Genomic DNA, 24,248 nt, shown 5'->3' on the forward strand with positions numbered 1-24,248 from the left:
ACAAAACTGGGACCTTAACGAGGTTAACTTATATGGTTTTAATTGCAAAGAACAAGAAATAAAGTACAAGAAAAGAGTGCCGGATATGAAACAGGAAAAAAAAAAAAGGAAATTTTTGTTAGAAATGTAGGTCGGATGGAGCTCGACATCCGAGGGTTGCATGCAGTTCTTTAAGATCGTTGCATGTGTGCACGGTTTTTTTTTTTTTTTTAATCTTTTTGAACTTCGATCTACTAAAAATGATACTTTATTCCCTCCTCAGTTTTTAGAATAAGGTGAAAAGAGTCAACCAATAAAGGTCATCACGGATGGGTAGGCAGAGAGAGAGAGAGAGAGAGGCCGAGCTGTCAAAGGAGGAACAAGAACGAGAAAGGGTTCGAGAAGTCACATGAGTTTCGACTGTCTTGCACAGGTACACAGCAGATAGATGGAGGAGAGGAGAGAGTTGTTGGTTGTAAATGTAATTGTCAAATTAAAAAGGGAGAGAGAGAGAGAAGGAGCTTTCCGACAATAGTCTTCGTCCATTAGTAAATTTATGTAGCTAACGTGAGCTGCATATATTTAAAAGTGTGGACCTCGCTCAGGGAATATTTGAAATGCTGAGGAACTTGCGGAAAACCCTCGAATTTCTATACAGACACTCTCCCTCTCTCTCATCTCATCTCTCCACTCACCAACGCAAGTGTAAATCTCTCTCTCTCTCTCTCTCTCTCTCTCTCTGAGCTCGAGTGTGCGTTCTTGCAGAATTCTGGGTGTTTCTTTTTTGGTTTTGGATGTGTTCGGATCGTCTTTGCAAGCCAAGTTTGAATTCAGGGTTTCTTCACTTTTTGTTAGTCGTGTTGTTATGTCAGCTGTTCTAATCCCCATCTTCTTTCTCTCTCTCTCGTGCAGGGTCTCCTGGCCAGCTTGATTTGGATCCGCATGTTGCTTGGATCGAACTCGAGTGATTTTGTGGGTAAGTCCCAAGAAAGCTTCGTGATCTCTGATCCTGATCTCTCTCTCTCTCTCTCTGCGAGTAGATTTTTTTCCTCATATTCTCTACTCTCTCAGACTTCAACAGCTACTTCTCATTCTTACCTAACTGATTCACACTTATAAATGAAGGACAGCTATTTCATAATGAAGTTATCCTTTCACTAATGAGATAATTGACATTAGATGGGTTCTTAGGTATCCGATCATCGTGATATTTCGCATTTTATCATGAATGTGAGAGTATCGGGGAAGTCGATTGAGCTTTGTAATAGCACTACCTACTCAGCAATTTACTACTCAACCAAATTATGTTCTTGGCTTGTCCCAAAAAGGATTATCCAAGAATTCATATCCCAAAGTTGCCGACATTGAGGATTCCTAAATTTTGATTGGCGCATTTTCTCCCATTTGGCCAATTCTTAATGCTGATTATATCGATTTTTGTCAAGCTTTTGACTAAATTGAAATGTTAATTACGACATCCTTCTTATATTAGAAAGAAAAGAGGTCTTTTAGTTACCATTCAAATGCCAAAATGAGCGTGCCCAAAATGGTTAGCTGTAAGCAAACAGTTGATTTAGTTGGTAGAAGTCATCCTTGCTTAGTAACTGTATATTGCTTCTGGTCTCACTAATCCCTCTCTTAACTCATGTTAGCAAAGAAAAGGCGTTGATCAAATTTTTGTTTTTCCCCTGGTTTTCCGAAAGTGTCCTTGTAAAGTCAAGTACTTCAAATTATGATCTTGATGCTCATCATATAAGCAGTTTCCTTCCTATACCTTTTCATATCTACTGGTCAGATTACTCCAAGGGGTTAGCTCACACAGCAAGTCCAGCCTATGTACCTTGGAACCAAGGCCTTAACTCTGTGTGTGTTTGGTGTGTGTGTGTGTGTGTGTGTGTGTGTGTGAGAGAGAGAGAGAGAGAGAGAGAGAGGACCATTGAGATATGTGCTAAACTGAGCTATTCATTAAAGTAGTACTATTAGCTGATCATGGACACATAAACCCATGATAAGGCTGTAACTAATGAGCTACAAAGTAACTGAAATAACATTAGGAGGGAAGATAGTAGCAAGAATTGATCTTATAATCGTCTGTCTAACATTTTCATAGCACGAGTAATTCTCGAGATCCCGACATAAATATGTCCTCTTTCATGCTAAATAAACACTTCCTTGTAGATGACTAGATGTATCTCGATCTCAAGACTGCTTGTGCAAAAGAGAAATTCACTGTGGCCGGTATAAAAGTGTTGGCCCCTTTAAGTTCTTGAACTGTGAGGTTTTAAGGGCAATGGGTACAATGTAGAGCAATGTCATCGGTACGTTATGGGATTATCGATTGGTAGTTTGAGCTCCTCCTTATTGGCAAGTGAATGCACTTGAATGACCCTAGGGTCATCTAGCTCATCGAACTTAAAATCTCTGTACTATTTTCGAATTTTGAGTGCATTATCTCTATCGTTCATGCCCCGTCTCTTGCTATTTATTGAACATATTCACTTAATATACCTGTCTCTTTCAACAGGTCAATAGCTGGCGCCGGAAGCTAGGGTTCCAGCTAGACCTTGATCCTCTACCATAAACACTTACATACATACGTCCACGTACTTATCAAACGGGTGTCTAACTATGACTGACGATAGGCTTGAGATATCAGATGAAGACAAGAGTGATGGAGGATTCAGTGATGCTCAGTACAAAACCAACTCTTCAACGGACAGTTGTGACCAGAAATGCTTGTCGTTTGACTTGAATGAAGCTGCAGATATAGAGAATGATGGGAGTGGTCTCAGTGCTGATGAGGATGCGGACTCTTTGTCCAAGGATGAAAATAATCTCGACGAGGCGGCATCACCAAAGGTTGATTCTTCGTGCTGTAATAACAACAACACGAGCAACGAAGGAAAAGAGAGAACGGCGACAGTTCGGCAATACGTTCGGTCCAAAATGCCGAGGCTTCGCTGGACTCCAGAACTCCACCTTTCTTTTGTGCACGCAGTTGAAAGGCTAGGAGGCCAAGAAAGTGAGTTTCGTTTATTTTGCTTGCATTTTCTTGAACGAGTGGTTTTGAAACTTTTCGTTGAAACTTTTCGTGGGAGATGAACCCTATGGCTATGGGTCATCTTCTTGCGTGCAACACAATTCTTGAATATAAAACCCTAAAATTTGGAAATACGAGTCCTATATGGGGAAAGAAGGGAACGTGTATAGGAAAAAGGAAGAGCAAATGGAGGCTAGGGTTCACCTAGCTGGGACAAAGGGAAAGAACTCCACTAATAAGAGAACAATTTTTCAGATGCATTGACCTACTTTGATTACCAGTAAGTTCTTCAGGTTTTAATTGTGCGGTTCTTCAGTGTAAAAACATTTAGAACAGCTAGGACTGTCACCCTACGCTAGAAAGGTTGCCACAGAAAAAATAGAACTTTAAATGAAGAAGATAGTTATTAATCACTAATTTAGCGGATAAAATCATTTTACTATTTTTGACGGGATAGAGCTAATCATGGTCATGAAAAAAATGCAAGCCCAAAATTTTTCTGTTTTTCCTAGTATTCTAGTTGAGGTTTCATTGCTTCTTGAAGTTAGTGTTTACAATTTACCCTATTAATTAGGAGCTTTAGACAATCGGTTAAGGTTAAATAAGGTCAAATAAATTTCTTTAAGGATCTTCTAAACACGTACATCTCCGAAAGAAGAAGAGGAACCGAAGTAGTAAGAGAATTGCCCGCAAAGTGAACTAGATTTTGCGTCCATGAAAACTGCCAACAGTTGGACTTATTTTTCCTTTTCATTTTTAAAGAATTATTTAAGTGTCTCAATACAAAGTGAACTTTTAAATACGGTCAAATCAATCGTGACTAAAACAACACAAAGGGCACACAAACCCTAGCAACTACATGGGAAACTGTCTCATTGCTATGTCCGAGGGGCCTGATTTGTATTTTTTTTTTCCTCCCTCTCTGTGCTGATGGGAACAGAAGCAACTCCGAAATTGGTGCTTCAGCTGATGAACGTGAGAGGACTCAGCATTGCCCATGTAAAGAGTCACTTGCAGGTACCGCAAGAGTAGAACATGGACAGAGAAGCTATGTCATCTTCTTAATCCGTGCCCTAAAATAAGTCATTTTGCATCATCTTGCTTTTCGACTATATTGTCGATGTTTTAACTTTCTGAATCCTGCAACTTTTTTATTTCAGATGTACCGAAGTAAGAAGCTTGACGAATCTGGGCAAGGTAAACTTGGAACCTCACTTGATTAGCAATTTAATTTCTGCAACATAAATTGCATTGTCATGAGTATCATTCTCTTCCAAATTTGGTCAATCAAAATTTCCTCTCGCTCTCTCTCTCAAAATACCTGTGGTCGGGTCGTGCTTTATGTTGCGAACTAAGCTGGTATTTCCCTTTCATTTACTGTATTTGAATGTTCTAGTCATTACTTGAATCTTTGTTGTATTGTAATGACATCGACCTGTCAGATGCTAGTAAGTCTTAAACGGTACAATTTAGTAGTCATTAAATCGATAGCTTAGGGTTTACTTTGAAACTTGTAGAAGATGCATTTGAAGCACAAACCATAGTTTAGAAGATTTTGAATTGATGTTCAATCAAGTTCATGAACTTTATAAGAATATCGACAACATGGGTCGACGTGAGTCTGGTTATCTAGGTAGAAATTAGGATTCAACCTGAAAAAGGCCCATCTCTTGCTTATAGTGAAGTGGCACAGATTAAAGATCGATTTCCTTTGGATGTGATCTTGTTTATGGATCTGAGAAATAACATCATCAAATCCCTTAAGGCAATCTTCACCTTCTGCTTCATTCCAACTATCAAAACATAGCACTCTTGACTTAATATTCAGCAAATATGTTCACAGAATGTACTAAACATGAAAGACTCTGTGTTCATGACTTGATTAACTTTTTTCTTAACATCCGCCAATGATTTTGTTAATCAGCTTTTGGTTCAGTTTAAGTAGTAGGCGTTCTCGAGATCGCATCTACCTTAATCTGCTCCTATCTGTCATTCATAGTTTGCATTCCCACTGATCTTTTAAGTAGAGTAAATGATCATACGCTCTCTTACATCCTTCTATCGTATAAGCAGTTCTATCCCTAACAAGACAAGGAAGAGATCATCACCAGCTTCTCGAAATCTATGGAAGACTCAGTGCTCACGAGAGCTACCGAAAAGACAGTCGAAGCCCCTTTCTCTCGCCATTTTTTAAGCACGCACTGGACTTCAAAGCAAACTCCGCTAGGTACATACTCATCAAAACCCTTCGCATCACATAGTTCTAAGCATCTACTTGCCACTTACTTTGCATTGCTTAGAATTGCTTATCATTGCTAGCAAATCGAACTAACATCTTCGTTTCTTCTTGCTTTTCCTTTCTCCAGATATGCCCAACCGTGGGCTAATTTGGCTGACCAAATGACGATCCCTACACTACTTACAAGTTCAGCTGCGGCGTTTCAGAACAGGCACAAGTTGGATGGTTCAACAACATCGTTGTTCAGCGTGAAAGCCGATGGGTTGTCGAGAGATAATATGAGGGGACTCATGAGACCAAGCAGGTTTCTCGAGGAGAAGAAATGGCCTCCACGAGAATTCATCGGGAGCCCTGTCACTAGAACAAGGAGTTGCTCAAACATTTATCTGGACGACGCTTATAATAGTAATACTGCACAGCCTTCATCAATGTGGAGCACCATGAACAAGTTCAACCGCACCAATTCATGCACTTACACGCACACATCATCATCAGCTGGTGATATTGTTGGTGAATCTCAGCTACAACCCTCGGCTCGGCTTGAGGTAATAATTCGTTATACTTGCTAATTTTCTAATGCTTGTCATGTGTGAAATGCGCAAATGTTTATCATCCTAATCACAAGCAGTGAAAAGGATGCACAATTAAGGAGAGTAATTTCCTCCTTCATTGTGTTCTTTCAAAATTTTCGATGGGTGCTTCCTAGTCTCCTCCTGTGATAAAGTTAAGCCTTGAAGAGTTCTTTCTTTTTTTTCCTCAAGAATATTGAATTGTGCCTTGTTTCGGTAATTTACATATCGTAGATTGATTGATAACATACTGATCGATGTGGTTTCCGAGTCATTGAACAGTTCCGGAGATTGCAAGAGAGAAGAATGCAGCTCAGCAGCGAAGATGCGAGTCCGAGTTTGGAAAAAGCGAAAGAGAAGAAATGGCTACCTGATCTAAAGTTGAGTCTTAGCCACGACGAGTTTGTCAGAAATTTCGACGAACTAAGGAAGAAAGAAGCAGATACGACTCTCTCGCTCTCTTTGGCCTCCCAGTGTTCATCGAGTCAACAAAAAGTACTGTGAAGAAGAATTAAGAGTATTCATGTGTAATCTGTGAAGAAAAGCGAATTGATCGCGTTCATGCTTTAGGCTGCTTTTGGGTTGAGTACTCAGGATCTGACCATGTCAGTGAGCAGAGGAGTGAGATCTTGTATAGTACTCGAACTCAATGGCCAAAATATTGAAGAGTTTCATTACATGCAATGTTTGAGTTTGACGTTGTGTTAAATCACAGCATGTTTTACATTGCTTCTTGTCCCTCCAGTTGACTTAATAGGATAATCTAATGTCTGTGGTGTAATTTATCCAATTCCTAGAGCTTAAGTGAATTTTGCGGGGTTTCGAGGTACTTGACAACATTCCTGGGCTTAAACATGTTTATCGCTCGTGCATAAACGGATTCATCCATTCATGGCAAGAACGCTCTACAAGTCAGTATCCTTCGGACAGCCATGGTTCTGATCTTAGATAATCCAAGCTCACTAAGGAAAAAGATATATGCTCTGCATCAGTATCAGTTAATGAGCCAATCTAGAAGGTAAACTAACCAAGCGCTGGTAGTAGTTTTGTAATGTCCACGTCAATTTTCTTCAGGTTTGCCGAAAGCTAGAATTACCAAACTGTACTCCAAGCATTTGAAACCCTAACCATATAAAGTTTTAAGACACTAAAACCGAATAATGCAAGGACTAAGACCACTCAATGGTTTAAAAGATTGCTACTACGAGGTAGGAATTTGGATTTCGGTATGAAAAGATCTCCGGGCTAACAAAAAGAATAAGTGATACTGTGTAAGTAGTGCAACGCAAGGTAAATGATAGGTATGCTAGAGGAATAAAGCTTGTAACGCGAGTAACATAAGTTTGAATAAAGGGGCAGTGCCTATCACCGCCTTGCAACCAAAGAAACTTTTCTCTAAACTTATTAAGCTTTGCCTTAGAAGAATGACTGTAGACAATTTCTGAAAATTGCGATGCTTTAGTACTTACAAACAATCAGCCTGGACAATTCCAGGTAGCTATTCTTTGAGTTAGGGACAAAGAAAATTGGTTTCCGTCCAACAGGCTGAAGTCCTACTTGCGCTAGTTGTTGTAAGAATGTGATTCTCTCCAGGCAACCAGTGTTCGGTTGTACAAGGTGGGCATCAAGCTTTATATATACCAAGATGGACGGCGAACTCTGTGGATGGTTTTGCAGGAAGGAGTCTGCAGGATGACCCCAACACCGTAAGAGAAATTTTGTGGATTGGCCTGAAACTCTTCTCACTTCACCGAACCAAGCACAAACAAATATTGCTAAATGAACCAGGCAGTACGTTCTGCTCTATTTCTAATCCAAGAATGAAAAACGGCAACTTTGGAGAAGAAAATGACTATTAAGTTACTCTTTGAAACATGCATTGCAGGGAAAGCAAACATATCATGTCGACCATATTGTTCGATTATAGTAAACTGAACATGGAAATCACAAATAGTTTCATAGAACAGAGCAACTAACTTGAGGGATAAGTCAGAGCAGGACATGAGCCGGAATAGGTCTTCAACAAGTGAAACCACACGGAACAATGCATTCATGAAATTTAGAAGAGGTCGATGTTAACGTTGCCGCACAAGCTCCAGCAATCCCTGATGATAGAATGAACACTACATGAATAAGAAAATGCATAAAGGTAAAGCGTGCAAACAGTGACCGAAGTGCCAACCGAATGCCCTCTGAGAAGTTAAATGCCCCTCATTTGATCAGGCGTTTTGACGGTTGTTTCCCACTTGGAACTAATATTGCAAAAGTTGGAAGCTTTTGACCCGTCAGGATCAAGCAAACCTAGGGAAAATCGAGTAGGCAAGTTCCTAGAGGATGTAAATGGCAAGGTCCGGGTTAGCCAAGACTCTGATGGGCACTGTGGCAATGGCAGGGGAACATGGAGATCTGAACCAATGTCATAAGAATTTGTATGGTCACCAGATCTCGAAGAAAATTGGCTTCCTAGATCACTCTTCCCGTCACCACAGACTTCATAGGTCATTTTCGTGTCACTGCTCCGTCTGGGCCTGTTGACATCAATTTGCATATCCTCATTGAATCTATCGTGAGGAAATAGTGAAATGCAATCGGTCGACTTCCTGCTTTCATGCTCCAATGTCTCCCTTTCATCTAAAGCATTCGAATACTCGTCTTCATGGGCTGAAAAGTCAACAGAAGGAGCTTCTTGTAGCTTATAGTTCATTACATCAGCTGCAAATTCATCTCGCTTGAAGTCAGGTTTTCCTGTTTTATTGGAGGATCTCGTGTTTGCATCACGAGATCTTATATGTACACGGTCAACATACAAAGTCTTCTCAATGAAGGGAGCTGTGAAGCCTGTATTTCCTGCATTATCCTCGCTAATCAGGAATTCTTGAAAGCTGGGGAGTGCTTTTCCTGGAGGGATGCAGTCATCCACCCTTGAGTTCTCAGTTGAACTAGAATTTCCAAACAAAAATCTCTCTTCTTGAAGAATTGGATGAGATGATTCAGTCTTGGAGTGTACACTGCTGACTCCTTGAAATTTCCTGCTCTCGAATGACCGATCTGGTCTTGGAGATTCTCTTCCACAAGTGATTTTGTTGATTGGGCTTGATCTGCTCTTCAGCACAAGCTTATCATCTTGAATCCCAGGCATTTGATGTCGATTGACATATCTTCGATTGCTTACTACGTTACAAGCATGCTGCAATGGAGAAGACAGCCAACATCAAACGAGCATTTTGAGGAGTAGAGTCTATATGAAAAATTTCAAAGTGAAAAAGCCAAAAATGGTCCACTTATACCTCACTGCTTTTATCATTGTTAGAAGCATTATGTGAAGGCTTCGTTTGCACCGTACGGGCCAATGAAACATGTCCAGCAGCCCGTGTCTTGGCACTTGGCACTGGGTTTAAGAGACAAAATGTCTTCAAGCAAAAGCGAGGAAGCATCCCACAGGCTTTGAAAGATGACTTTTTGGGTTCATCATATTCGCTGTCGTCGTCGTCGTCGTCACCTCGGCTATCCACACCAATTAATTCAGGGGCATAATGGGATATCGCAGTTGGCCGATAATGCTGTTCTCGCTGCTGCTTAACGACATTTATAGCCCGCTCGACAAATTTTGGTTGCTCTCTCTTCAAAGGTTGTTTCCTAGTAGGACGTGGAGGCGTTTCCGCAGCCATTGCTTGCGCTGCAGGCAAGAAACGATCCATCATGAAATCCTGCATTTCTGGATTTGTCGAGAATTTCCCAGATACTCCAATGTTTGGACCATCCAACCCGCTTACACCACTGAGACTACAGTTCAAAAAGAATGATTCAGTCCTAGAAAGAGTATCCCGTGCGTCGACATAGACCTCATCCCCTTCCTCCGAAACAGGAGACACCTCCTCAACACCCTTCTTGGATCCCTCGCATGCCACTGCTTCTCCTCCTTTGGATGCATCATTTGGGAGGACATTTACTCTTTGGGATCGGAAATTGCGGTTACTGCTACAGACTTTGTCCAAGGACTGCTCTTTAACATTCATAGGTCTGCCTGATGAAAGCTTGGGGCTGGCGGGAGGTGGTCTGAGAGTTTGGATCTGCATGGCGCGCTCATGTTTGGGCCTCCCGGGGCTCCGTTCCCATGTAAACGGCACCGTTCCTGGTCTACTTATTGGACCTGACTTTAGCTCTGATCTGTACGCAGGAGGAAGGGGAGGGAGTTTGGCCAGAGGATCACGCCTTATGCGTTGATCTTTAGCTCCTCCATAAAAAGTCGGCGTCGATGGGAACCGCCTTGTAGAAAGGAGCGGCTGGTCGTAATTCAGTTGCCTATCTTCCATGACAATTTCCTATTCAGACATAGTTCCTGCAAAAGAGTTGATATGGAAATGAATGTCAAAGAGCTCATTGAAGCCGCGAAATCAGACAAGCGATGAATTAAAAAGAAGAAGAAAAAGGAACCGGAGACAGATGCGAAAACTGAGGAAATGAAATATTCGGAAGTTAACCCTTTTATGTTTCTCCCGCAATCGGTACACTTAAACGATTAACCGCACACTACGACCACCTAATGTCTAAATACATGTTAATATTCCAGAAGCTCAATCACAGCTGTGTTCTTGGACCAAAAAAGAAAAAAATCACAGCTGTGTTCAGATTTGAGGGGAAGAGAACAAATTCATAACCACAGCGAGCAGTCTACAGCAGGAGATGAATCCAGTCATGTCTGTCTTCTTCACTCAGCATATCAAGGTTCCTAGAAAATACTGAATGGACTCTGCATCCGTTCTTACTCTCGACCCGTGTGTCTTTTTACCATAGGCACATACAAACGGTGTATGGTTTCACTCAGTACAACAGGGTCCCAACCGATTCCATTTCATGATCTTGTTCCGAGCGAATTCCATAACAGGATGGATAAAGGAAAAAATCTCAACTCTTTTCCCAAAAACACCGACTCCAGTATGAGCTGAGGATACAATCAAACGGAAACGAAAAAAAAAAAAAATCACTTTTTACGTCCACCCCATTTGAATACAGAACCCTGTTCAGCAAAATCTTCATCCAATGCGACCAGCACTTTCTTCTACATTCCCACAAACGGAAAAGGGGAAAAGAACAGCGCGAGACGTTGCCACGACAAACTCGACTCCACAGACGAAGTGAAGAAGTAAAGGAACAGACTTACAGTCATCATCCCACCTGCGACTGCACATGAGAACCAAAACCTGCTACGAAGCAACACGCGGAAAAGGAAAATACCCGTTGCGAGATGGCGACCTGGAAGAGATGAAGTCCAATTTATCGCGTCCGGACAAGATGCATCAAATGAAGGAATATGATGAGAGAGATGAACAGTGACAGTATTAATATTGGAGGTGGCAGCTTCCGCCTGCTTCGTTGCCTTTGGTGGAAGAATGAGCGAATAAATAAACAATTTAGAGATCTGAACGGGGAGAAATATAGAAATGACAATAAATAAAGAAAGAAGGTGAACGGAGGAGAGATCACGTTCTCGTTCCGTCGGTCACGGGTTTAGGATCACGTGACGGGCGAATGTCAACAGATTGGCGATTGGACAAACTAGAATTGAACAGCTAATCAGGCCCTGTCCGAGTCAACGCAGAATTAATTAGCATTCAGATTGATTGGATTGAGTCCCCCTTTAAGTATAGGCCTCGTCCTTCACCCTTACACGGTTCAATTGGTTCGACCGGTCAAACGAGTCGATTTGGTATAGGGCGAAGATAAATTCGGTACCTTCATAACGAAACCAAAAGGTCAATACTTTGCCTAACCCATTTGGTATCGCGCCTCGTCCGGGTTAGTTCGAGCACGGTGGCGACCAACTTTCTGAAGCTATTTTCAGGAAAAGGCAAAGCGTTTGTGAATAAGGTTTGCTAGCGTTAATGAGTGGGAAGTCGTCGGAACGATTGGTAAGGAGTTTACTTCACGTCCGGGGAGATCCATGGGACCATCCTCCATAGTATTTTTCCAAGTCCGACTTGGCTCGATCCGACACGGCACGAACGATGCCCTTGGTTTTCATCGGTGAGACCACTTGTCTACAAGGAATATGCGATCGTAAACCGATCTAGAGACCTGGTGTTCGATCGAGCTTTTTAAATCGACCGGTCTAGTCTAATATTCAAAAACTAATTAAGCACGAATTATGCATGGATGCCGCGTCGTGAAACGTGCTCGAAATAAACTAATGGGCGGAAGCCCTTCGAAAGAGGTGCAAGAAATTATAAATTTGGAGCTCGCTTTTCATGATAGAAATCAATAGAAAAAAAAAATTAAGGAGATGAAGACACAAAAACGAACCGAAGCTTCTAATTCAGCACTTTTCAGTGAGATCGACGTCTTCCGCGGCGCGATTGAGATTCCGTCGCGCCCGGCGTCCTTGTTGCGCGGCAGACGAAAGCTTGTAGACTATATAGACCATCGAGGAAGTTTCAAGTGAGAAATTCAAAATGTGAGCGAAATGTCCTATGGGCTTGATAGGCTGGGCCTCCGTCATGTCGATGTCCTCGGGCCTCAGCCCGTCGGGCGGGCTCCAGTGAAAGCGATGGAAGAGCCAGGCCAGGGCCATCAGGACAAGAGTCGCCCCGAGCGGCGCCCCGGGGCACTTCCTCTTGCCCACGCTGAAGGGCAGGATCTTGAAGTCGGGCCCGTGGCTTATCTTGACCTGGCTCCTGTCCTCCGGCCAGTGCCTCTCGGGCCTGAACTCCTCAACATCTCCCCGAACGTCGGGGTTCCGGCCCAGCCCATGGGTGTTGACGAAGACCCTCGTCTTGGCGGGGATGTGATAGCCGTTGAGGGTGGTGTCCTTCACGGACTCGTGCGGGATGAGGAACGGGCCCGCTGGGTGCATCCAGAAGGTCTCTCGCACCACGCAGCGCAGGTAATTGAGGTGCACCAGGTCGGGTTCCGGCACCATCCGCTCGCGCCCCACGATCGAATTGAGCTCGTCCTGGACCTTGCTTGGACTCGCGGATGTCTTATCACCTCCGCCATGGCCCATTCGTTGGTCACGGCCGAGGTATCCGTGGCAGCCTCTATCGTATCCTGCAGCTCCATTATTTACTAATAAGGAAGGAAATTCATTCTGTTTATGTGACATTGGACACTAAAAGAGGGAGACCTGAACGAGAGCATTGATGTCCACATCGTCCAGGTGGTCTCTTCCATCCTCGTCGGGCAAAGACAGAAGAACGTCTACGAAGTCCATGTCGGAATCGCCAGCGAGTCCCTACATTTTCGCCTCTCCGGCTCTCCCGTGTTCTTCGATGATCTTGGTGTGGAAGTCATCAACTCTCTTCTCCACCTCCTCCATCTTCTTCTCGCAACCATGGGGATCGATCCACCTCCAGAACGGCAAGAAGTCCCCAGGATAGATCGCCCCCAGGAGCCAAAACAGCTGGTGGTTTATGAACTCCGTGGCTTCTTGGGGGCCTGATGATACGGCCCCGAAGTACTGCTTCCCTAGCGGCAACCTCGTCATGCTGTTCGTGGAGAATCCGCCCAGCACTTCCCTCATGTCGATCCCAGCCCCGGAAAGCCCGTAAACATGCCGGACCAGGTGCTGGGCCTCGTGGGCCCTATGCTTTGTGAACGCCTCCAGGCACTTCGTGGTCAATAAGTGCTCCATGCAGATCCTCCTCGTCCGCTTCCAATGCGGGGCCAGTGGGACCAAGGCCACATCGCGGCAATTGTAGGCGAGATGGACAGCAGCGAGGGTGCAGGGCCAGGAGGCAAACACCTTGTCCTGCTTCAGGAGGATCAAGCGGGTGACGGAGGGGTCGGAGCTGGTGATGGCATTGACGCTGCCGAGGTGGAGGTGGATGAGCAGGCCGTACTTCCGGCACAAAGAGGCTAGGTTCCTGTGAGGGAGGCGACCTAACTAGAGGAGGTTGCCGACAATGGCCATCTCGGCCGGCGTGCCCGGAGGCAAATTCTTGGGTCTCAAGATGGAGCGGCAGAGGAGCACGATGCAGGCCAATAGGATCAAGCGCCATTGGGTTAGCAAAAATAGGGCGTATTAGATAATTGGTCAAATGTAGATGAATTGGGGCATCATCTTATCTTAGGTTAAGTATTAAATGGGGATTAAGATACGTGTCTTTGTGCTCGTATGGATGTTGATTTGATTAAAGATGAGATAAGCAGGAGGAGATCAAGTAGGGTTTCTTTCTTTCATCACCTTCTTGGCATGGTCGCAAGTTGGTGAGGCGTGCTAAATATGGATCGTTTAAAATGTGAACTGCATGTCTTACCAACTCAGGATAAAATTCGTGGAGATCCAACTAAAAGAATATCCCAAAATATTCATATTGATACTTAATAAAGAAAAGCTTCGCATTTTATGATATTGATTACACATAATACGAGAATGGTCAATACCTCGAAAGCTGAAAATTTATCTCATTTGATTTCATGATCTTTGCCTTTTGACATAAATCGCATGACAAATAAAGACAGCCGAATATTATTGGTGTTAATGAGAACCGTGGATCCCGAATTCCTCGCCTTTCGAAAATTATTATTTGGATAATTCCTCTGATAATTCTCTATCAATTACGAAGCCAATTGGATTAATAGAGCTCGTGCTCATGCTAAAATGCACGTAAGCATTCTGTGTGGGTCGAGTGTTCGCCAACTCCCTTTTACCTTAAGCGTGACGTTTCTTTCACCGAACATTTAAATACGATGCATAACAACTCGGTCCATTTCATGCCGTCACACCCTAAAAGAAATGCTCAAGATAAATCTGTGAGGTGGTAATCATTTTAGGGTGGATGTCAATTTATAAAACACTTAGGCCGCCTTGTCCCATAAAATGGGAGATTCAGAAATGTTACAAAATCATTCACATAAATAATCGAACTCCTTTCGAGAAAAACAAAATAAAATAATGTTCATAGAATTCCTCATTAGTTTTGGTTTGTATCCCCCGACGGTATCTGCTTTATTCGAGGTGTGGCCCCATTTCCTCCATCGTAGACACTTGCCAAGAGTCACGCACTGTCCAAGCCTTCTAAAATCAATGATCATGCCCTGACCCTGTCGAGTTGGATACATGTCCAGCCCGTCCAAGAGCGACAATTGTACCGTGAGGAACCTACTTCGGTACCCTTTGTAAACAACACAATCCGGTTCAAGTGCAAGTGGGCGATACCTAATTTCTCAAAAAATAGAGAATTCCGACACGTTGAGATATATTGTATTTAGCTGTAAATTTTTATATATACATGATAATAATAAAAAATCAGCGGTGAGTTTCTTATTCTTCTGTTAGAGATTTACGATTAATTTTTTTTTACTGGCTGGATTTATTAATTTTGGGGTGGTTGGATACATGACACCCCTAATTTATTGAGAATGCTTAAAATTAATTCCGTGCGTGTCGAAATGACATATAGAGATGCTGAATTCGTGTGTCGTTAGCGTGTCCGGAGTGCTAACCACAAGTTGGTTGTTTATTGAAGAGTGTCGGATACGACACGGAGGCCCTAGAGATTATTTGTTAACTTGTGAGCCACTTCACACCACCTCTCGAATTGGGAAAATTTCAAAAAAGTACCCGAAGTCTTCTCGTTTTCTCAAATAAGGGCTCCAAGTGAACTATGTTTCAAATAAGGGCTTGAAGTGATATAGTATGTTTCAAATAAAGACCTGAAGTGACCATAGTGTTTCAAAAAAGGGTTTGGCCTAAAGGATATTTTCGTCATTTCCCATTTTGGATTTTTTTCATTTTTTCCCTATTTTTTCCTTTTTCTGCTTTTTAAAAGTAAAAAAAAACAAAGGAGCGAGGAAGATACGGGTGGGCGGGGGCTACCCTCCCGCCTCTGTGTGTTTTTTTTCTTTTAATTTTTTTTGCTAATTTTTAAGGAAACATAAAGAAAATATTCTAATAAAAAAGAAAAAAAATCAAATAAGCAAAAAGATGAAAAAATGCCCTTAAAATAGACCTTTTTTTTTTAAATTTTATGGCCATTTCGGGCCCTTATTTGAAATAATATTCACTTTAGACCCTTAATTGAGAAAATAATATCACTTTGGGCCTTTATTTGAAACATGGTTCACTTGGGACCCCATTTGAGAAAATGAGAGGACTTCGGACCCTTATTTGAAATTTTCCCTTTCAAATTTAAAGTGAGACGTCTTTAAAAACAATACGGTAGTTCGCGAGGACTTAAGGAAATTAGTGGAGTTGTTAGAAAATGGAAATTATGTTGGATTTCTATCCATGTGTGAGGGCAGCGAGTTGATTTCATTCGAGACCGGTTCTAGTCAATTCAATATACCACTTTGACCTAAATAAATATTTTGATGCTCATTAAAAAAGAAACGGAATCGATTCTGAAAATATTTTTTCTGAAAATAATAGCTTAAAATAATTAGTCAACATGAATATTTATTGAGTAATTTTTTTACAAAACAAGATTTAAGAATGATTTAATTGAATGTTTGATAACAGGCGGGTTCCATGACCTAGCGGTCGGGACACTGGACTCCGAATTTTAGAATTTATGAATTTTTTTTGGGTCTGGGAATTTATGAATTGATAAAGTCTACAATGCATCCATGATATACGAAGAAGCAAGAAAAATATGTTCCTTTTGAAAATTCAAATTCACTGTGGTTTTCTTACCCTCTATTATTTGCTAGATGGATATTGGCTCGCTTTTTCAGAGAAAACCCATAACTTCTATAAAATAAAATTTGATGGGTTAATATTACCTCCAAGTTGCCTTCAATTAGGTAAATCCTATTTTACATTGAGATAGGTACGGTAATTTAACAAATTAGTGGATTGTTATTTTCATTTATAATGTGCCATTATAATCCAATAGGGAAATTAGTATGTGAATTGGAGCCTTAGAAGAAAACCTCGAATCGGTCCTTATGCACTTCTTAATCACGATGAAATAGCTTGTCTCTTGGACAACACTTTCTTATCGCAAGATACACAAGATAGACATCTGGGGAAAATTAGCTGTTATGATGGGCCGATAAATTTGTAACCTATACAAATTACTCTCTAAACTGCATGATGCCTGCGGCTAAGGTTTTTGTTCATTAATTCACTTTTAATCTAATGCAATTTGGGCCCATGAAGGTGCAGCCCAAGTACCATGGGTCGGGTCGGGTCAGCCCTGTCCAGGTTTGCGCTAAAATTCAAAATAAATAAAGAAAAGCCCAACTTTCCCTCTTTTTCTCCTCCTGCTCAAGCTGTAGCTACCCATGGAGTGGAATCAGGGGACGCTTCAATTCCTCTCCCAATGCTTCCTCCACACCCTCTCCCCGGCCCCCGGCCCCCTGACGCCAGGCCGAGTCCTCCCTCTCCGACGCTTCCGAACGCCCCAACTACGCCCTCGCCGTCCTCCGGCTCGTGGCTGAGTCCTTCGTCGACGAGCAGATCCGCCAGGCCGCCGCGGTCAACTTCAAGAACCATCTCCGCACTCGCTGGGCCCCGTCTCCCCCCGATTCCCACGCTCCCGCCCTTCCTCACCTCCGATCCCCAACTCTGAGAAGGAGCAAATCAAGGCCCTCATTGTCCCTCTGATGCTGTCCTCGTCGGCCCGAATCCAGAGCCAGCTCAGCGAAGCCCTAGCCGTGATCAGCAAGCACGATTTCCCCGAGCTGTGGCCTGCCTTGCTCCCTCATCTTGTGTGCAATCTCCAGAAGGCTTCGCAGGCCTCTGACTATGCCTCCATCAACGGGATTCTTGGTACCGCCAATTCTATTTTCGAGAAGTTCCTTTACCAGTACAAAACCTATGATTTGTTGTTCGATTTGATATATTGCTTGGATAATTTTGCTGCGCCTTTGTTGGAGATATTCCTGAGGACTGCTAAGCTAATCGGCGAAACTTCGTCTTCTGGTCAAGCTGTAAACTTGCATCCTTTATTCGAGTCTCAGCTGTTGTGCTGTCGGATTTTCTATTCTCTTAATGTGCAAGAGTTGCCGGAATTCTTTGAGGATCATATGGGAGAGTGGATGGATTAGTTCCAAAAGTACCTTACTGCTGGATATCCTCCACTTGAGAGCATTGGCCCTGACGGGCTCGCGCTTGTGGACGAGCTTAGAGCTGCTGTGTGTGAGAATATTAGTTTTTATATGGAGAAGAATGAGGACGAGTTCCAAGGTTATTTGGATAAGTTTGCATCTGCTGTTTGGAGTTTATTTGGGGACGTGACTCAGTCCTCTAGTTGTGATAGGTTAGCCATTACGGCGATTAAGTTTTTGACGACTGTTAGGACGAGTGTGCACCATAAGTTGTTTGAAGGTGAGGGCGTGATTCAGCAGATATGTCAGAGCATTGTGATCCCTAGTGTGCGTTTGAGGGAGGAAGATGAGGAACTCTTTGAGATGAATTATGTTGAGTTCATTAGGAGGGACATGGAAGGTAGTGATCTTGATACTAGGAGAAGGATTGCATGCGAACTTCTGAAAGGGATTGCTACATATCATAAGGCAGATGTTACTGCCATTGTGTCTGCTCAGATACCAAAGCTTCTGAGCTCATTTGCTGCAAACCCAGCTGCCGACTGGAAGGACAAAGATTGTGCCATATACTTGGTTGTTTCACTGGTGACAAAGAAGGCTGGGGGTAATGCTGTTTCTACTGATGTCATTGACGTTGAGAGCTTCTTCATGTCTGTTATAGTTCCAGAGTTGCAGAGTCAGAATGTGAACGAGTTTCCCATGCTAAAGGCAGGCGCTCTTAAGTTCTTAACGTTGTTTCGGAGTCAGATACCAAAGGGCATTACCTTGCTGTTGTTTCCTTATGTGGTTAGGAATCTTAGTTCGGAGCCCAATTTAGTTCACTCTTGTGCTGTGAGCTGCATTGAAAAGCTTTTGCTTGTTAGGGATGATGGTGGGAAAGCAAGATACACCTCTGCAGATATCAGCCCCTTTTTTATGGATACAATTAACAACCTTTTCATGGCTTTGCGATTTCCCGAATCTGAGGAGAACCCGTACATTATGAAATGTATCATGCGAGTCCACGGGGTTGCCGACATCTCCCAAGGGATCATCGCTACACATTTTATCGTTGGATTGACCTCCATTCTGAATGAAGTTTGTAAAAACCCAAAAAATCCAGGTTTTAACCATTATTTGTTTGAGTCAGTGGCCGTTCTTGTCAGGAGGGCTTGTGAGAAGGATGCCTTTTTAATATCATCTTTTGAAGGAAGCCTCTTTCCCAGTCTCCATATGATATTGGCCGATGATGTTACTGAGTTCTTCCCCTACGCATTTCAGCTGTTGACTCAGCTTGTTGAATTGAACAGACCACCCATTCCAGCTAATTACATGCCAATTTTTGAGATTCTGTTGTCACCTGATCTTTGGAATAGAGGTCCAAATGTCCCTGCACTTGTGCGTCTGCTTCAGGCATTTCTTCAAAAGTCACTGCACAAACTCAGTCAGGGAGGTAGGCTACGCCAGGTGCTTGACATATTCAACAAACTAGTCCTGTCCACAAGCACAGAGGAACGGGGCTTCTTTGTCCTCAACACTGTTATTGAGAATCTAGATTATAGTTTGATTGCACCCTACATCCCCCACATCTGGGATGCCTTGTTTACACGACTCCAGAATAGACGGACTATGAAGTTTGTGAAGTCTCTTTTGATATTTATGTCACTGTTTCTGGTCAAGCATGGTCCCTCTAACCTTGTCGACTCAATTTTGGAGCAGATTTGGATACCAAATCTGAAGTTAATTGTTGGGAATGTTGAACGTAAGTTAACTGCGGTTGCTTTGACGAGGCTGCTCTGTGAAAGTCCACTTCTTTTTAGATGCAGCAGCTAGTAGACACTGGGGGAAGATGCTGGACAGCATTATGACCTTGCTTTCACGCCCTGAGGAGGATATGCTTGTGGAAGAGCCAGATGCTCCAGATGTAGCTGAAAATGTCGGTTATACTGCCACTTTTGTCAATCTCCACAATGCTGGAAGGAAGGAAGAGGACCCTTTGAAGGATATAAGGGAACCAAGAGAATTTTTGGTGACTTCTCTGGCAAGACTGTCTGCCCTGTCTCCTGGGAAGTATCCTCAGATCATCAGTGAGAATCTTGATCCAGCAAACCAGAATGCATTACTTCAGCTCTGCAGCACTTATAACTGCCTTATTGTTCGAGAAGGTACTAACAGACTTTGCAAGTCTGTGTCTCTACTATTTCTTTCATTTCACTATGCAAAACGCATGTCTGTGTTTTCCCGTTGGGAGTGTCTTGCAACTCACAGAACATCAATGCATTAGAATTGACAACTGATTATTCAGATTAAAATGGACTTTGTGTGTGTTTATTTGTATTTTGGAAGACCTTATGTCGTAGTAACTTTTTGGAGCATATTTCATTGTTCATTTTTAGCAATAAGTTGGAAAACGCGAAACCATTTCCGGAGTTGCTTTGGGAGTATAAGTCGGATAACCGTTATTTTGTACAGTTTCATATTCTGCTTTTGGCCCTCACTTTTTCTTAATCAAGCTGACGAGATTAAGTGACCCAACTAGTCATTTTTTAAGTTATGGAATAGTTTGGTGATGAGATTTTTCTATTACACACTTTTGTATAGTTTCCCTCGCATACTCTACATGGTGTAACGTCTAATGACACATCTAAGGAAACTTTATCGATTTTAGGTAAGCATGTGTATATCATCTGTACTTCTGTAGTCCCCTTGCGTGTCTGAACTGTCACTGTGGATATGTCACCTCACCTCTATATGATTGCGGGTGCTTTAACTCGGATGCATGGATCAGTCAACTTACTATTTTGTGGCTTGGTGCCATTTCAAAAGCTTATTTAAGGACATTGTATCTGCGTATTCAGGAGATTCTTCTATTAATTATATAATATCCCATGCTTATGTTGGTTGTGGGAGACACAATGTGCATGTCCATAGAGGACTCTTCTTGATGCTTGCGTTTAATATTTGTTTCCTTTGCGGTTGCCCCTGTTACGTTTTGAGTTTTTTGATAACTGATGTATGACTTGTTGACCTGATACTTATGCGATGAGGTCTGACCGATGAGTTTTATAGCAAAAACCTTGGTAGTTAAAAACTTGAATACTGGTTGCTGATCCTCCTTGTTTTAGGGTTATTTTATCTAAAAAGTCCAGACTCTTTGCAGTTGCTGAACAATAACACCACGCATTTGTTGATTCTCTGTTCTGTGAAAGACAGTTTCATTGTATATCTACACATGTCAAAACCCTAGGAACAATAGAGTCCATAGATATTTTATTTCAGATTGGAATTGACGAACAACCAAAAACAATACTAGTGTTTATTAGTATTGAATAGAAATCGAAATGGGGAGTGGCCAAGTGGTAAGGCAACGGGTTTTGGTCCTGCTATTCGGAGGTTCGAATCCTTCCGTCCCAGGGAATACTTATTCTATTTATAGGGTCACGAGGTCTTCTCATCATCAGTATCTTTGCAGATATGAGGGCTCATTTGGTGGTTCTTTTTGCAAGTTGCATGCTGCTTAAAGTTGTGAGCAAATGGAACTCCGACTTCCAAGTGGTGCGGTTATCTGGTTCGGGGATGGGGTTTTACGGACTGTTTTACATGATAATCACATCGAAGCTTTACACAGTTTTGAGTCCTACAGCTTTTTGGTCATAGTTTGGAAATTTTTTATTTCAGGTTGTATAAATCTTTATTTCGTTGTTAATTATCCCTTAGTCTTGCTTAAAAATGCGGCAGTGACTCTAAATCCTGTTCAACTTTCCCCGAGTCTTGATTAAAATGTGGATGTGACTTCAACCCTGGTGTCAAGATCATTAGTCGTATCATAAACTATTTGCCTCCTTTTCGTTTGGTTCTTTTTTTTATCTTCAATTTGCTAAAAGATGGTCACTTGTTTGTGGGATTTGTCATCTTGTCCATCACAAAATTAGCATCTTTCTGAGTGAAGCTTGATCAACCTAGCGTCCTTGGGATGGGCTACTTGACCCATGGACTCATGGCAGAAACTTCTTTTTCCTCCTCGTGACCTCAAAATGCATTCGAGAATAAATCTAGCAGCTGGTTATATGAGTACAGGCCTATGTGTACATCTACAACATTAACTGCACATCCGCCAAAGGCGGGGAAAACTCCATTGATTTGAGAAACTACTAAATGACCAGAGAAATGTACACATTGGCAAAACTAATTCCGTGGCAACCGATCTTGCTCATGTATGCAAACACTCTTTCACAAACCAGCAGAGAAGGCTTCGGCTTCACGCAACCATGTGCATTGTCTAAAAAGGAGGCAATAACCACCCGACGGTCCATCCCACAAGCAATGCTCAAACCTAATGCCACGGTGAGCGCATACTTAGTAATGTCTAGCCACATTGGTTCCCCGTTTTCCCTGTCTAGTATTGGCATTCTTACGAGGTTTCGGCCGCACTATCATACCTTTTGCGAGGCATCCAAGGATGGGATGGCAGGGACAGGTGTGACAATTGGCTGATCAGTGCTCTCATAGCCAACGAGTGCCAAATGCTCGTGCTGCGCTAAAAAATAGACTTGATCTTTCAGTAAAATCTCAAGAGCGGAAGTGTCCTATTAATTTTGTTTTTGGTGGTCAAATAAAATAAGACTGTTTTCCGTGGTGGAAAAACATTCCTAAAGTAGGATGTTTTCAGGCCAGGACCGAAATGAATCGGATCCGGCCCGGGAAAAAAAATGCCGGGGCCAATCTTTCTTTTGAGGGAAAAAAAAAATAAAGTGTACAAATGAAAATCACAATTTTTATTTTCTAATTCGATTTTTTAATAGGTATTTTGAGACATCCGGCGGCGAGAATTGTGACATTAGTATTATCGATCTCGTGAGTCACGACGCCTGTGATTTGATTAAGAACGCGTACCTTTCGGTTGCTCGTGTTGAACCGAAGTGGGACTACCAAAACGTAGGTTGCCCACCTTTTGCCACTTGGCAACGTTGGCTAGGGTCAAATTCCAGTTACTTAGCCGACCCTGCAGACGCATCCGGTACTCTCACCCAAAACAGAAGATTTTGATTTGGCTGGAAAAATATCGAAAAAGCCCTAGATTTATTACATTGATAAATTTTTTCATTGGATCAATTTAGTCCTATGCCATTTCACGTTGTTATCAATTCAGTTTATTTGACAAATTTAGGCTAAAAATCGCTAGTAGGGATATCGACAATCTTATGTGGTACGGACGATGATGGGGGGATTTTTTTTTTTGTTGAATTTTTTCTTTCTTTTTTTCCCCTTTCTCTTTTTGCCATGACTGGTGAGGGTCAGCCTTCTTGAGCTACGCATAGAGGAGGGCAAGCACTGCGTCGCCTAGGCCACGGTGGCTTTGTCGGGCGTCGGTTGGGCTTACTCGGTCTTTGCCTTTTGCTAGAAAATATATATTGTACTCGATCTTTTCCCTTTTGTCACCCCATTGCAATTATGGTTCAGAATCAATATCATCGACCCTTGCCCCTCGCCCGGGTGAAGCCCGGCACAATCGCCATGGCCTAGGCGGGGGGTCGGCCTCGACAAATCTGATAAGGGAGGCCTCGTCGGTGCTTGCCCTCGCCGACCACGGCACAAAGAAAAGGGAAAGAAAAAAAAGAAACAAATAAAAACAAAAAAATAAGTAATTATAAAAAAAAATTTCACGTCGGCGCAGCTCGTGCCACACATGATTGCCAACATTCACATAAATTATTTTCGACCTAAACCGGTCGGACAGGCTAAATTGGTAGTAATGTGAAACTGTTTAGGATTAAATTGGTTTAATTGAAATGTCTATGATTGAATTGATATCCACAAAATAGATTTAAGACTTTTTTATTACTTTTTCCTTGATTTAGTACCGGCGGCAGAGCCAAGTTAACGGCCGGATTTAGGCAGCTCTTGTCCGAACGTCGCTACGATCGTTGCTGTAAAGACCCGCTGGGGTTTTTTTTTTTGTTCGCACTGTCTCTACGAAAACAAAGCCTGAAGTCATTCGATCGCACTTGTCTTTTTCTTATTGGATTGGGGGACGATTGGTAGGAGACGAGACGAAGATGCCTTTTCCTCAAAGCTTTGACCAATCCAAAGTGGGAGGGGGAGTCGTGTTTTGGACTGCACCGATCCCAGTTGTTTGGAATATTTATAAGATGGTGAGTAATGGGCGTGTCACGTTTGACTCAGATCCAAATCCAATTGGGGATCAATTCGCAATTAAGTCTCTGCCTCGATTTTTTTTTTTTCCAATGGGGTTGATCTGATTCAGATCCGGTCATGGCATAAGTCACAGAAGTCGCATCTCATCTTACAATGGTATGCGGGTTCGGGCCATTATCGATCCGCGGCACTCGAAAACCAATTCGGAGATTACGTGCATAGATCTAGTCGAATAAGAGTTAGCACACCGGCGTGATAATGCCGAATTGTTTTTACTAGATTGCCGTCGACCTGAGCA

At 42.5% G+C, this 24,248-nt stretch overlaps 2 protein-coding genes and 2 pseudogenes across 4 annotated transcripts; 2 read left to right on the forward strand and 2 right to left on the reverse strand.

The window, feature by feature from the left end:
- The first annotated feature begins 579 nt into the window (after window positions 1-579).
- Window positions 580-6,535, forward strand: LOC115729248. The gene is made up of 8 exons (XM_030659753.2): window positions 580-684; window positions 892-955; window positions 2,504-3,001; window positions 3,960-4,036; window positions 4,180-4,216; window positions 5,093-5,246; window positions 5,386-5,803; window positions 6,110-6,535. The coding sequence occupies exons 3-8, from the start codon at window positions 2,608-2,610 to the stop codon at window positions 6,329-6,331; spliced, it is 1,302 nt and encodes a 433-aa protein (XP_030515613.1). The 5' UTR covers window positions 580-684; window positions 892-955; window positions 2,504-2,607; the 3' UTR covers window positions 6,332-6,535.
- A 940-nt stretch (window positions 6,536-7,475) lies between these two features.
- On the reverse strand, window positions 7,476-11,220 carry LOC115729239. Of its 3 annotated transcripts, XM_048271062.1 has the most exons (4): window positions 11,063-11,220; window positions 9,115-10,166; window positions 8,010-9,014; window positions 7,476-7,512 (listed from the first exon to the last, which is right to left on the reverse strand). In XM_048271062.1, the coding sequence occupies exons 2-3, from the start codon at window positions 10,138-10,140 to the stop codon at window positions 8,028-8,030; spliced, it is 2,013 nt and encodes a 670-aa protein (XP_048127019.1). In that variant the 5' UTR covers window positions 10,141-10,166; window positions 11,063-11,220; the 3' UTR covers window positions 7,476-7,512; window positions 8,010-8,027. The 3 variants fall into 3 exon arrangements, with proteins under 3 accessions (XP_048127019.1, XP_048127020.1, XP_048127018.1); XM_048271063.1 differs by lacking the exon at window positions 7,476-7,512 and having other exon boundaries at window positions 7,682-9,014; window positions 9,115-10,149; XM_048271061.1 differs by lacking the exon at window positions 7,476-7,512 and having other exon boundaries at window positions 7,682-9,014.
- Window positions 11,221-12,140: 920 nt separating this feature from the next.
- LOC115729643 lies at window positions 12,141-14,017 on the reverse strand (annotated as a pseudogene).
- A 3,015-nt stretch (window positions 14,018-17,032) lies between these two features.
- On the forward strand, window positions 17,033-21,565 carry LOC115729214 (annotated as a pseudogene).
- Window positions 21,566-24,248: the final 2,683 nt, after the last annotated feature.

Source organism: Rhodamnia argentea, chromosome 10, assembly GCF_020921035.1.
Source record: "Rhodamnia argentea isolate NSW1041297 chromosome 10, ASM2092103v1, whole genome shotgun sequence".
NCBI classification, from domain to species: domain Eukaryota; kingdom Viridiplantae; phylum Streptophyta; class Magnoliopsida; order Myrtales; family Myrtaceae; genus Rhodamnia; species Rhodamnia argentea.